This window comes from Equus przewalskii, chromosome 7 (genome assembly GCF_037783145.1).
Source record: "Equus przewalskii isolate Varuska chromosome 7, EquPr2, whole genome shotgun sequence".
Classification (NCBI taxonomy): Eukaryota; Metazoa; Chordata; class Mammalia; order Perissodactyla; family Equidae; genus Equus; species Equus przewalskii.
Window position 1 is genome coordinate 6,725,503 of NC_091837.1, and position 13,378 is coordinate 6,738,880.

A 13,378-nucleotide genomic window follows, 5' to 3' on the forward strand; every position below is an offset into this window, starting at 1 on the left:
TATGAAAAACTTATAGCAGATACCATACTTAAGATGAAACATTGATAGCTTTTCTCTTTAAGATTAGGAACATGACAAGTGAGACTAATATCACTTCTATTCAACACTGTACTGGAGGTCCTGGCCAGCAGAGTAAGGCAAGAAAATGAAATTACAGTCATAAAGATTGGAAAGTGGGGAAAAAAGTGTCATTTTGCCTATGATATGATTATGCATGCAGAAAAGATGCAAAATAATCTACGGGTAAATTACTAAAATTTATAAGAGAATCTAGCAAGACTGTTCGGCACAAAGTCAACATATACACAGTCGACTCTTATCTGCAGTATTCATATTCTACAAAGTCACCCTAAACATTCAATTAGTGAATACTGAACCCATTGCTCCTAAAGGAAATAAGTATATATGTATACATATACACACATATATACACATTTCTCTCCATATACATATCTCACATAAATTATAACCTTAAATCCTAAAAACAACTCATCCTGTTAAATTCTATTTTCTTTATTTTACAAAACAGAAAATGAAGTTCAGAAATGTTAAGTGACTTGCCTGAATGTGTCTCACTACACAGGTGACAGAGCTGGGTCTCAAATCCTGTCCAGCTGGCCCCAGAGCAGGGGCTTCTCACACTACATATGCACTGTCTCCATCCTCTGGTCATCTCTGTATGAGGGCTAAAATAAGAAGGCAGAGCAGTGCCTTGTTCCACCTCAGAAGAGCTAATCTTCCTCAAAAAAATAAATAAATAAATAAACAAATGATACTGGGCCAGCCCCAGTGGCCTAGTGGTTAAGTTCAGAGTGCTCCACTTTGGTGGCCTGGGTTTGGTTCCCAGGTGTGAACCTACACCGCTCTTTTAGCAGCCATTGTGTGCCAGTGGACCACATACTAAAAAAGAGAGAAAGACTGGCATGGATGTTAGCTCAGCACAAACCTTCCTCAGCAATAAATAAATAAATAAATAAATAAATACCAATATTCTACAACCTCTTCCAGAGAATAAAGGAGGAAGGAAGACTTCCAAATTCATTCTTTAAGGCCAGTATCACAACCTGATACCAAAGGCAGACAAAGATATCACATACATACTAAATACATATCACATACACACCAAATATCCCTCATGACTCATAAACACAAAAATACTCAAAAAATATTAGCAACTCAAATCCAACATAGAAAAACCATGTAACAAACACCATGACCAAGAGGGATTTATCCTAGTAATGCAAGGATAGCTTAACACCTGAAAAATCAATTAATGCAATACATCTTATTAATAGAAGAAAGGACAAAAACGATATGATCATTTCAACAGACGTAGAAAAACCATTTGACAAAATCTAACACAGTAGTGATAAAAACTCCCAAGAGTCCCAAAGAAAACAGATGACATATTAAAAATAGGATAACTTGAGGATGGCGTATTTACAAAGGTGTGGGTGTCAAGGAACCACGAGGGACAGTGCAGGAACCTGAGCTGGTAAAAGCTAAGATGGTGCCACCTCTAGGCCCAAAGAGATAAGGGGAGGGAACAACTACCAGAATCCAGAAGGAGAGCCAAATAGAGTCTGCTGCCTTGCAAGGTGCTGTGAGCTTCAGTGGAGGGACACAGACGATGCAAGCCATCTTGAAGAAGGGAGCCAAGGGAATACAATCTGGCCTCATTCTCATCCCTCCCTCCTATCTCCTGCCAGGGCTCCTCTCTGGCCAAACCCAAGAGGAAGCCCTGGATGTCAATGAATGGAGATTAGATCTGGAAGATGAAATTGAAGCTATCCAGCACAAACAGGTAATTCCCTGCCACTTTGGAATTCTGAACCAAAGCCTTGAGAACTAGTACTGGTGTCTCAATGCTGTTAGGTCTTCCTGCTTCTCTCAGTGTGCTGACCTGCTTACCTGCTCTAGCACAGGCTCCCTGTTGCCTCTGCATGGTGGAGACTGCAACTGCTGTCACAGAAACCTCAGCATTAGGTGGGCCTCTCTCTCTACATGGCTGTCTCAGTTTAGAGAAAAACCTCTGATTAGGCCTATGAGGTCACACACCCACTCCTGAACCACTGTGTCTAGGGCAGTGGGATATTCATAACAGGCCAGCTCCAAGTCAAACGCCCACCCTTGTGAGTCTGAGGTTTGTTAGTAAACCACAGTTTCTCATAAATTCCTCCCTTTTGCCTAGGCTAGCTAGATTTGGATTCTGCTATTCGGAATCAAAAGAACCTTAATGCAGGCTGAAAGTAACCATGATCAAAAGTACGGGAAAGATACAATAGCCAGCCAGCCTCGATATTATAACTTCCATCCTCAGGAAAAGCATCCTCATTCCTACTTAAAATCAAAATTTTAATGATGGATATTTCCACATACTCAAAATGGTTTTTCACTGTAGGGTTAGGGTATGAAATGTACATTATACTCTATACTCTAGATGAGAAACCCAAAATATCAACATCAGAAATCCTTACCCAAAGTTCTTATGTTACCATTCATAATTTAGGAAAAAATTACTTTTTAATTATTATTTTTACACACAAAATGTTTACTGGCTTTTATATAGACTATAATTTCAGTTACTTTTTTTGTCAAGTCCCGTCACTCACCTGGAGTTAAACTTTCTTTCCATTCTCTGCTTAATCCCTTTTTGATGGAAATTCAACCAGTGGCTTGATACACTTCTTAATGAGCAGATTCTTCATGAATCAAAGTCTTTTATCTTCCCCTTCTTACTACAGGAAAAAGGGGAATAAAAGAGAAAGTAAATTATATGAAGCCTCTTAGGAGCCACATTTCTGAACAGCTACATGCCAGCTCCTAGTCTCCTGCCCCTCCTTCTTAATTCAACACTAGATGTACATGGGGAGTCTCTGATTTAAAATATTTAACTGTATTTTTTTTGGGGGGGGGGCGGGCTGAGGAAGATTGGCCCTGAGCTAACATCTGTTGCCAATCTTCCTCTTTTGGCTTGAGGAAGATTGTCCCTGAGTTAACATCTGTGCCAACCTTCCCCTATTTTTTATATGCAGGATGCTGCTACAGCATGGGCTTGATGAGTCATGTGTAGGTCCACTCCTGGGATCCGAACCTGCGAACCCTAGGCTGCCAAAGCAGAGCATGCAAACTTAACCACTACGCCACTGGACCAACCCCTTAATTGTATTTTTAAAAAGTTATTTTCTAAGAAAGGAAACTGAGAGGAGAATGAGCCACACTCAAAATGTTATGACTGGCACATTCTTCCTGTCCAGGTGATGCTCCAAAGCCTTACACTTCCCTTTACAAGAACACCAGTTAGGCCAAGATTTCTCATTTTTTCCCCAGATTAATTTTTATGGTTGTCAATGTTACCTATAAGAATCTTCAGGCAGTTTTTGATCAGTAATAGATTACTGTGTACAGTTCTCATTTTCATTTGGTGATAATCTCTACCAATAATATTCATTATGAACTGAATAAATAAAGCAGTTTTTGTGTATTTCTTAGTGCAAAGAATAGCAATTCTTTGCTATTGTGGGTTGAATCGTGTCCCCTAAAAAAGATGTGAATTCCTAACCCCTAGAACCTATAAATGTGACCTTATGTGGAAATAAAGTCTTTGCGGATATAATTAAGATGTAAGTTAAGATGAGGTCATACTGGAATAGGGTGGGCCCTTAACCCAATATGACTGGTGTCTTTATAAAAAGAGGAGCAGAGACATAGGGACAGATACACACAGAGAGGAGAATGCCATGTGGACACTGACACACAGGGAGAATGGGATGTGATGACGAAAGCAGAGACTGGAGTGATGCATCTACAAGCCAAGGAACACCAAGGACTCCTGGCAACACCAGAAGCTAAGAAAAAGGCATGGGACAGATCCTCCCCCAGAGACTTCAGAAAAAAGGATGGTCCTGTTGACATCTTGATTTCAGACTTCTAGCCTCTAGAACTATCAGACAATAAATTTCCGTTGTTTTAAGCCACCCAGTTTGTGGCATTTTGTTACAGCAGCCTTTGGAAACTAATATAAGTAGTAAGACAAAGGAGTAAGATTTAAGTACATAGTGGAGGAAAGCCAATAGAGCGGACATGTCCTATGTTGAGTAATTGTGATGCATTAATGAGACATTCATTCTAAAAGAATGAAATCACCCTTTATAGTCAAGGTCTCCCTTATAATCAAGATCACACATTTCAATGAAATCAAACGAGGAATTAGCCAGAAAAGAGAGTTTATCCATACAAAATGAATAGTCCTTATTGAGATCAAACCTATGTCCTAGTCTTTCTGGTACTGCACTCCAAGTAACAAAGGTCATCATTAGTGACTATTTCTGTAAATAAGTTAAATTGAAGGATGATTCAAATACGGATTTTTGGTGAAATACTGCTATAATAAATGGGTCACTACCTTGGGTTTATGTCTTGTTGCAACGAATCTACAGATTGTCATCTGTGGTCAGACTCCCTTTTGTTATACGCTCTGTGCCAACATTCTAACTACTTGCACAGATCTGTCTTTCCCACTAGAATATAAATTCCATGAAATCAGGAGCCATATCTGACCTTCTCATCACTACACTTCCAGCATCTAAAACAATGTCTAGAACCTGACAAGTGAGATATATAAATACTGGGAAGACTAGGACATAGGATTGATCTCAGTAAGGATATATATGAATACGAACTTGCTTCTGGGTTGGAATACACACAATGATAACCAAATATAAAAGACAGCCCAAGAAAAAATAAAGATTATTAGGTGTGGGCTCCCAGTTAAACCTACAGATTGACCTCCTAAGATGACAGTAAAGGATAAAAGGGTATAAACCATAAGGTCCAAGAGATGGGAGAAGAAATCATAGGAAATGAAAAGATTTCTACAAAGTTTTGCAACAAGAAAGTAGAAGGAGGAAAATAACCGACATAACAGATTTTAGGAGGTGAAAACCTGCAGAGTGGGATACCAAAGAAAAGCAGGCCCACAAAATCTCAGAAGAGCTCACAACTAGAAGAAACAAGGAATGGCTCCTAGAATTGAAGCCATAGGCCACAAATGAGGACACTGAATGGAAGTCTATATGGTGAGCATTTGGAGCCCCTGCTGTCCTCCCCAACCCTGCCAGGCCATGTACCCAGCTCTCTCCCCACAGAGGCACTTCTAGAATTCTGGTACCTCCCAGTCAGGAGACTGGAAGAGTCTCCTCAGAAGAAGCTAAGAACTAACAGATCTCCAGATTCTGACATCTGTGCTCACCTCCATCAATGAAAAAGCAGGCTTGTCCCCCAAGAGAAGCTCACAGACCTACGAGCCCTGCTCAGACACTGGGAGCTTCCAACTACTTTGGACACATTGTGTGACACGTTGCTGACACGTAAGTATGAATGGACAGTCAAGAATCACAAGACATTTGGAAATGGCTTCCAACAAGAAAGAGACCAAAACAAACAAACAAAGGAATACATCACCACTGCCAAAAACTGGAATCTAAGTGTCATCAAACCTCATCTAGAACTAAGTACCAACCTACAAAAAATAAAGGGGACAGTAAAAATGACTTTGCAATCAGCAAAATCAATGATGTAGGAAAACTTACAGGACAAATGACCCAATTACTTCAATAAAAAAACCAAAAAGGAAAGAGGGAAAAGCTTATACATTAAAAGAGACTTAAGATGCATATCAATCAAATACAATGTGTGAACTTTGATTTGGGATCTTGATCTTAAACTCACTACAAATCAACGGTCAAACAAAAAAGATGAAACAAGCAAGGAAATTTAAACTTTATTTTATTTTTTACTGAGGAAGATTTGCCCTGAGCTAACATCTGTTGCCATTCTTCCTCTTTCTGTATGTGAGCCACCGCAACAGTATGGCCACTGACAGATGAGTGGTGTAGGCCTGCACCCAAACCCAACACAGGGCACCAGAGTAGAGCGTGCTGAACTTAACCTCTAGGCCACAAGGGCTGGCCCTAAATTTTTTTAAACTTAAAAATGTTTTAATGAGTTATTAAAGAATTATCATTAATTTTTTGTTGTGACAGTGGTGTTGGCTGTTCTTTTAAAAGGATACCTTACCTTTTGCAGACTATACAGAAAAATTTACAGATAAATTTGAGCACCAAAGTAATTAAGGACAGTAATATATTATAACACATTAAATAAAAAGGGGATCTATGAGTTCAAGCTGATAAGAAGTAAACTGAAAGATAGATAAATGGGGGAGAAGGGAGGGCTCATCCTTACACAGAATGCCCACTGAGATACGTGGAGGAAACTGTAGAGTTGGAAAACCCCCATTTTGAACCATCATGGAGAAAACGATTAAAAAAACAGAAGGGGCAAAAAAGTTAAAAAGTGGTAAATGTAGATAAAGGTATATGGGAGATCTCCATATCATTCTTCCAACTTTTCCGTAAGACTTTATTATTATCTCAAAGTAAAAATTAAAACAAAAATAACTCAGTGGGGACAGAGTGGACAGAGGTATAGATGAAACAAGATAATGAGTTGATAATTTTCGAAACTGGGTAATAGGTACATATTATATGTGCTTGAAATTTTTCATTTAATAACAAAATGTTTTTTTAAAATTCTGGAGGAAACAAGGACAATATGGAGAACAGAAGAAAAACAAAATCAACAACATAAAAAGAAAACCCAATAGTTAATATCCTCAGAGAGATAAGAGAACATATCACATACCCATAGAATAAAATGAGGATATGATTTAAAAAAAAAAAAACAAAATAAGAACAAGAAACAGATAGGAGAGCCAAAACATTAGAATGTGGCTGATGAAGCTGAAGAAATGTCCCGGAAATAGGAAGGGGGAGAAAATGACAAAAAGAAAGAAAAAGTCAGACAATCAGAGGCTCGATCCACAGGACCAGATATACAACTAGCAGGAATTCCAGAGAGATAAGAGAATGAAAGAAGAAGAAATTATCAAAGAAATAAGAAGAAAGTTTCTCAAAACTGAAAGATGCAAACACTCAGATGAGAGGTCCTGCACCAAGGACAAATGTCAGCATAGATCAAACACTCTTTCCAACATACAAGGAGAAAAGCTTAAGATGTTCCTTTCTTGAGAAGTTACAAGAAAATTGGACATTGTTAAAATTAAAAACATTAGGGGCCTGCATGGTGGCGCAGCAGTTAAGTTTGCACATTCTGCTTTGGCAGCCCAGGCTTTGCCATTTCCGATCCCGGGTACGGACATACACACCGCTTAGCAAGCCATGCTGTGGCAGGCATCCCACGTAAAATAGAGGAAGATGGGCATGGATGTTAGCTCAGGGCCAGTCTTCCTCGGCAAAAAGAGGAGTACTGGCAGTGGATGTTAGCTCAGGGTTAATCTTCCTCAAAAAAAAAATTAAAAACATTTGTGCTTTAAAGAACACCATCAAGAAAGTGAAAAGACAACTTAACGGGAGAAAATATTCCCAAATCTGCTAAGGGACTTACATCTCGATTATATTTTTAAAAATTCCGACAACTCAATAACAAAAAGACAACCCAGCTGGGAAGTAGACAAAGGATATGACTAGACATTTCTCCAACGAAGATATATAAATGGCCAATAAGCACATTATAAGATGCTAAACATCATTAGCCACCATGGAAATGCAAATCAAACCACAATGAGATACCCATTAGGAGGGCTATAACCAAAAACACAGAAAGATAATAACAAGTCTTGGTGAAGACGCAGAGAAACTGAACCCCTTATACACTGCTAGTGTTAAGGTAAAATGGTGCAGCCACTTTGGAAAATAGTCTGGCAGTTCCTCAAAAAGATAAATACAGAGTTACCATTTAATCCAGCAACTCCATTCCTAGGTCTATATCCAAGAGAAGCAAAAACAAATATCTATACAAAAACTTGTACCTGAACGTTCATAGCAGCATTATTCGAAATAGACAAAAAGGGGAAACCCAAATGTCCACCAACTCATGGATGGATAAACAAAATATGGTATATCCATACACTGAAATACTCAGCCATAAAAAGAAATGCAGTACTGTTACATGCTAAGACTTGAATGAACCTTGAAAACATTATGCTAAGTGAAAGAAGCCGATCACAAAGGACTGTATTGTCATATGATTCCATTTATATGAAATGTCCAGAACAGGGAAATCTATGGAGTCAGAAAGTAAAGTGGTGGTTGCCTAGGGCTGGGAGGATTGAGGGAAAATGAGAAGTGACTACTAACAGGTAAGGGTTTCCTTTTTTGGGTGATGAAAATATTCTAAAATTGATTATGCTGAAGATTGCATAACTCTGTGAATATACTAAAAAACTGTTGAATTGAACACTTTAAGTGGGTGAATTGTATGGTATGTGAATCATATTACAATAAAGCTGTTAAAAGAAGAAGAAAAAAAGGAGGAAGAGGAAAAAGGAGTAGTTATTACAGGAAAATGTGCCCCAAAAACCAAGGAAGCAAACAAAAAAAAAAAAATTAAAGGGGATCTGGGCAACAGTGAATTCAATAGCAAAAAGGAGCAAATCCCAGGACAGACGTGAAAAGAAGTCTCTGGATTAGAACTAGGTACAGCAGGCACAAAGCCACCAGATCAGATTAGAGCAGAGGAGGAGGCCATCCAGGAAAAAGACGAAACTGATGGTTTAGAGAGAATGCAAAAAATTACTGACAGGCATGAGAGAAATGTTGAAGCACTTAGAAAACAAATTTAGTGATCTATGCATAGAATACTAGGCAAATGAGATAAGACAATTATTAATTCTAAGAAAAATGATGGAATGTACAAGAAAGGAATAGTTGCAGTACTCTACTTGGTTCAGAAGTGACTATTTGTTATATAATGTAAACACTACAATTTAACAACGAATTACCACATAACCAAGTTGGTGAGATGAAGGAAAGAAAACTGTGAGCTAAGCTCTTTTCTCCCATGAATAACAGTAAACACTTAACGTATAAAACTAACAAATCAAGAAGTATCATCTAAGGGAATACAGTCAATAATAGTTTAATAACTTTGTATGGAGACATATGGTTACTAGACCTGCCATGAAGATCATTTCGTAATGTATATATATATTGCATCACTATATTGTACACCTGAAACTAACAGAATATTGTATGTCAACTGTACTTCAACAAAAAAAATTTAAAAAAAGAAACATCACCTATAAGGATATTTACTTCCAACTTTTAATAACATCTGGAGAAACAGCTAGAAGAATGGAAATTAGAACTGGGGCATGGAGGCTATTTTCTATCACAAGCTTTTAAAATTAGGTATGTTAATTTGAAAAATATAAACCTAAAAGTATCTTAAAGAAGCTTCTACAGTATTTGCAGCTTCTAACAAGGACTGAGAAATGTATGATCCTACTAAAGAAAAAGAAATACCTAAAATTATATCTTAAGCCCCAGAAAAAGTTTCACCTACTTCTTGCAGAAAGCCTTCCCTGACACCTCCAAGTCTCATACCTTCATAGCACTTGGGCGAGTACCACGCAATCTAAAACGTATAGATTAGATTCAAAATAACATTTATGAAGCGGGTACTCTATGCCAGGTATAGCACTAAGGACTTCTCATTAATTACCTGCTTTTTAAAACAACCACCCCAACAGGTGGCAGCCATTTCATTTTATAGACGAAGTGCACCAGGTCACTAGCTAAGTGATAGAGCTGGGACTGGTACTCAGGTCCCTAACACCATTCATTCAACAAATATTTACATCGACACAGAGGTTAACAAGAAATCTGAACGGCCTCCCATCAAATAAAAACGAGCAGTAATGGCCCTCGGGGCTCAGGTGGGGCTCCCGAGATCTGTATACAGTAGTCCCCTGCCTCGCCACTCAGCAGCGATCCAGAAACCCCCGACTCGGATCCGCGCACACGAACGAGCCACGCACGGACGCGGGCACCGGCCCCGCCTGCAGGGTACTAGACTCGCGGGAGGGCGACAAGATGCTGACTGACGGACGAAAGGCAGCACCGGCGAAGACTACGCGAGCGCGGCGCCAGGCGAGGGAGGGGGACTCCGGGCGCCGTCCGAGCCACTCTTTTCACATCTCCTCCACCCGCCGACCAGAGCCCCGGGGGTAGGCAGCTTCACCGCACTTCGCGAGCAGGGGGAATCGGAGGCCCCGACAGGAGTCACCCGGCCCAGTTCGGAGGGACGTGCGCTTGCCGCTGGACTCCCACCGCAGAGGCCGAGCCACCCAGAGGCTGGGGACGATCGGACCGGGCCTCGTACCTGGGGAAGGCGAGCCTTCGGACTCGCGCCTCAGCAGAGCCTCGGCGGGAGACGGCGGACGTGCACCGACCTCCCGAAGCCCTCACAGCCCACGCGCGCCTCGCCGCTTCCCGCGCCTCTCGACGCAGGTCTCGCGCCGGCCCCGCCCCCATCTCCACGGCGACGCGGCGTGCGTGAGGGCGGTCCAGCCAGGGTCCCTGGAGTTCGCGCAGCCTCAATCCGGCAGGCGACACGCCTCCCTCTGGCCGCCGTGGAGCGCACGCAAGGCGAGTTGGCCCCGTGGATGACCGCTGTGTTTGTGAAGCCCCATCGAGGGCTCTCTGCCTCCGTGGCCCCCTTGCTTCTCTCAAAGCTCAGCCTCCTACTGCTACTCTTATTGGAGTGGGAGCTGTTTCAAAGCGGACTCAGAGTTAGGTTTCGCGCGGTAAGCACTAAGGATGAGGTTCCGTCTGGAGGCCCGCGCAGACGAAGACCCTCCTTTCGCACCTTCAGGCTCGCGCGAGAGCCTCTCTGGCTCTTGGTTCTCCTTGGTTCTCAGAGAGTGCAAGCCGGCCCTCAAGGACTAGGGCGCGCGCATGCGTGGACCACAGAAGTTGTCAGTCTGGACTGGGGTGCGGGTGCCACGTTCTGCAACCCGCAAATTAAAATTATCTCAGGCTGATGTGTTCTCAACTCTTCCGTTAAAATGTAATTAACAAGTACTACTTGTCAGTAAAGAGTTGTTAAATTTTTTTATTTAGGTCCACTCTGATCATTTAAAAAATAAGGGTAGGCGAGGGTCGGTGGGGCATTTTTATATGCTTTTCTCTTGTGCTTTGTAACATATTTGAGAGCACATGAGATTTCTGGTGGAGAAAGCAAAGGCTTGTATTATGTATGTAAATGCTTGAAAGATTTTTTAAAACATGAGGAAAAATAACTTGCGTGTCTTGGAATTAGAATCACAGGTAATTTGTATTTTTGCCCTATTTTTTACATATGTTAATTTTTATAATTTTTAAAAAATGTTTAAAAGAAGTTCCACTTTAGCAGGACACGGGAGCCAGTCTTTTAGCAACGACACTTCTGAAGTTACGTGGACAAGTAGTTTTAAAACAGTTTAATGGGTTTCAAGGTCCTAATTAACATTGTAACTAATATTTGCTTACTGAAAAATTAGCCTTTACTTTTATATAAATTATATACGTTTATATAAATTATGACAGATCCAGGATGATAAATCAATAAGCATTCTTTCTAGATGATTTGCTCATGCTTTCTTCCTGTCATGTGCATTTACCACCATCAGCTTTGACTAATTTAGAAAAGGATGAGGGGCTGGCCCGGTGGTGCAGCGGTTAAGTTTGCACATTCCGCTTCTCTGCAGCCCGGGCTTCGCCAGTTTGGATCCCAGGTGCAGACATGGCACCACTTAGCAAAAGCCGTGCTGTGCCAGGCGTCCCACAGATAAAGTAGAGGAAGATGGGCACAGATTTTAGCTCAGGACCAGTCTTCCTCAGCAAAAAGAGGAGTATTAGCAGCAGTTAGCTCAGGGCTAATCTTCCTCAAAAAAAAAAAAAAAATCAAAGAAGTGCCAGAAGGGGGTCTAGGCTCTGCAAATAATTTGCTGTGTGGTCTTCCAGAAATCTCTTAATAAGTTCTTTATAGTCCTTAACCTCAGTACATCATGCCACAAGTGTGAAACTGTTCAAATTCTATTTTCTTGGACCTAGGGATTACCCTTGGAAGAAGAAAAACTGAGTAGGAAAAAACTCTTTTAGAGAGGTACAGGGCAATTAAAGTGTACTCCCAACTTTCTGAGATGAGGCTGCTTTCAAAATTTCCAGGTTTCTGATACTTTCATTTGCTTCTCTACGTTCTTGGACTACTAATTTCCCCAAATGACTGAACCTTTGCGTCCCCTTATGACAAACTTTGAACAATATGAACGTAAACCAAGATCTTATATTTAGTAAAGAACTAGAATAAATCATTTCTCTCTCACTATCTCAAAGGGGTTTCCCATACTGATATTTGAAATTTCATTACTAGTTGCAAAAAAGGGCATTTAGAATTACAAATTATCATTCATGCCAAGGAGAATAACATTCAAAAGCTACAACGAAACAAGGATTTGCAAGTATCTAGGGTTTGCATGGCACAGATTAAAGAAGTTTACAGATCCCCTCCCTTAGTAAATTATTACCTTTATTCCTAGGTACTAATTGTCTTCTCCTTTCACAAGGATAAATTGAGGTTCTGAGAGGTAAGAAGTGAGTTGAGACCAGGGTTCCACAAGAGAAGAGCCTGGTGGAACAGCATGTCCTAACTAGGATAGACCAGAGGGCCTAAGAAATTAGCTCCAGGTGAGGAGCTAGCTCTATCATGCTAGCTACAATGCCTTGAGCAGATTGTGTGTGTGGCTTGTGGTAATTTAACAATATACCCACAAATTCTTCCATATTCCTCTCATATAAAGATGGAGTCTCAGTCCCCTCCCCTTGAATATAGGCCAGCCTTAGTAACTCCTATCTAAGGAACAGAATGTGGCATGCAGCGGAATAGACCCTGAGTGACTTGGAGGCTAGGTTAGAAAAAAAACTATTCAGCAACCATCTGGCCCTCTTGTTCTCTCTGCACAGTCACCCATCCAGCCACCACAGTGTGAGGAAGCTCAGGCCACAGAGAGAGGCCATGTGTAAGTGTTCCAGCCACAGCTCCAGTGGTCCCAGCTGACAGCCACCATCAACCACCAAATAAATGAATAAGTGAGTGATTAGATGATCCTAGCCCACAGCCTTCCAGCACCCCAGCTGATGCTGAATGGAGCAGAGACCAGCTATCCCAACTAGAACAGGCCCAAATTACAGATGTGGGTGCAAAATAAATGTTGAGTTAAGCCACTGAGTTTGGGAGTGGTTTGTTACACAGCAATAACCAAAAACACTGCTTTTAATGTTATCTTTAATTCCTCCCGCAAGTCTGAAAAGGACGTACTGCTATCCCTTTTTGACAGATGAGTAAACAGGTACAGAAAGGTGAAATGATTGGCTCAGGTTTCACACTAAGTGGCAGAGCCAGGATTGAAGAGCTTCAGAGAATGGGCCTTCTCCACTATTCCATAATGGCAAGGGGATCAGACCATTTCTTCAGC

The 13,378-nt window shown here is 40.9% G+C and overlaps 1 protein-coding gene across 24 annotated transcripts in view; it reads right to left on the reverse strand.

Moving 5' to 3' along the window:
* Positions 1 to 13,378, reverse strand: part of SFI1 (SFI1 centrin binding protein) — a 90,184-nt gene that overhangs the window by 74,539 nt on the left and 2,267 nt on the right. For 13 of the 24 annotated variants that reach the window (XM_070628460.1, XM_070628459.1, XM_070628452.1 and 10 more), the window contains exons 1-2: positions 10,246 to 10,386; positions 2,613 to 2,738 (exon numbers count right to left, since the gene is read on the reverse strand). Coding sequence is in view for 17 of the 24 variants with exons in the window: in XM_070628452.1 (XP_070484553.1) it covers positions 2,613 to 2,635 (23 nt within the window). In the remaining 7 variants the exon portion in view is untranslated. Of the gene's footprint in view, positions 1 to 2,612; positions 2,739 to 10,245; positions 10,387 to 13,378 lie in introns of those variants that run through there. The other 11 variants (XM_070628444.1, XM_070628441.1, XM_070628438.1 and 8 more) reach the window with 2 other exon arrangements.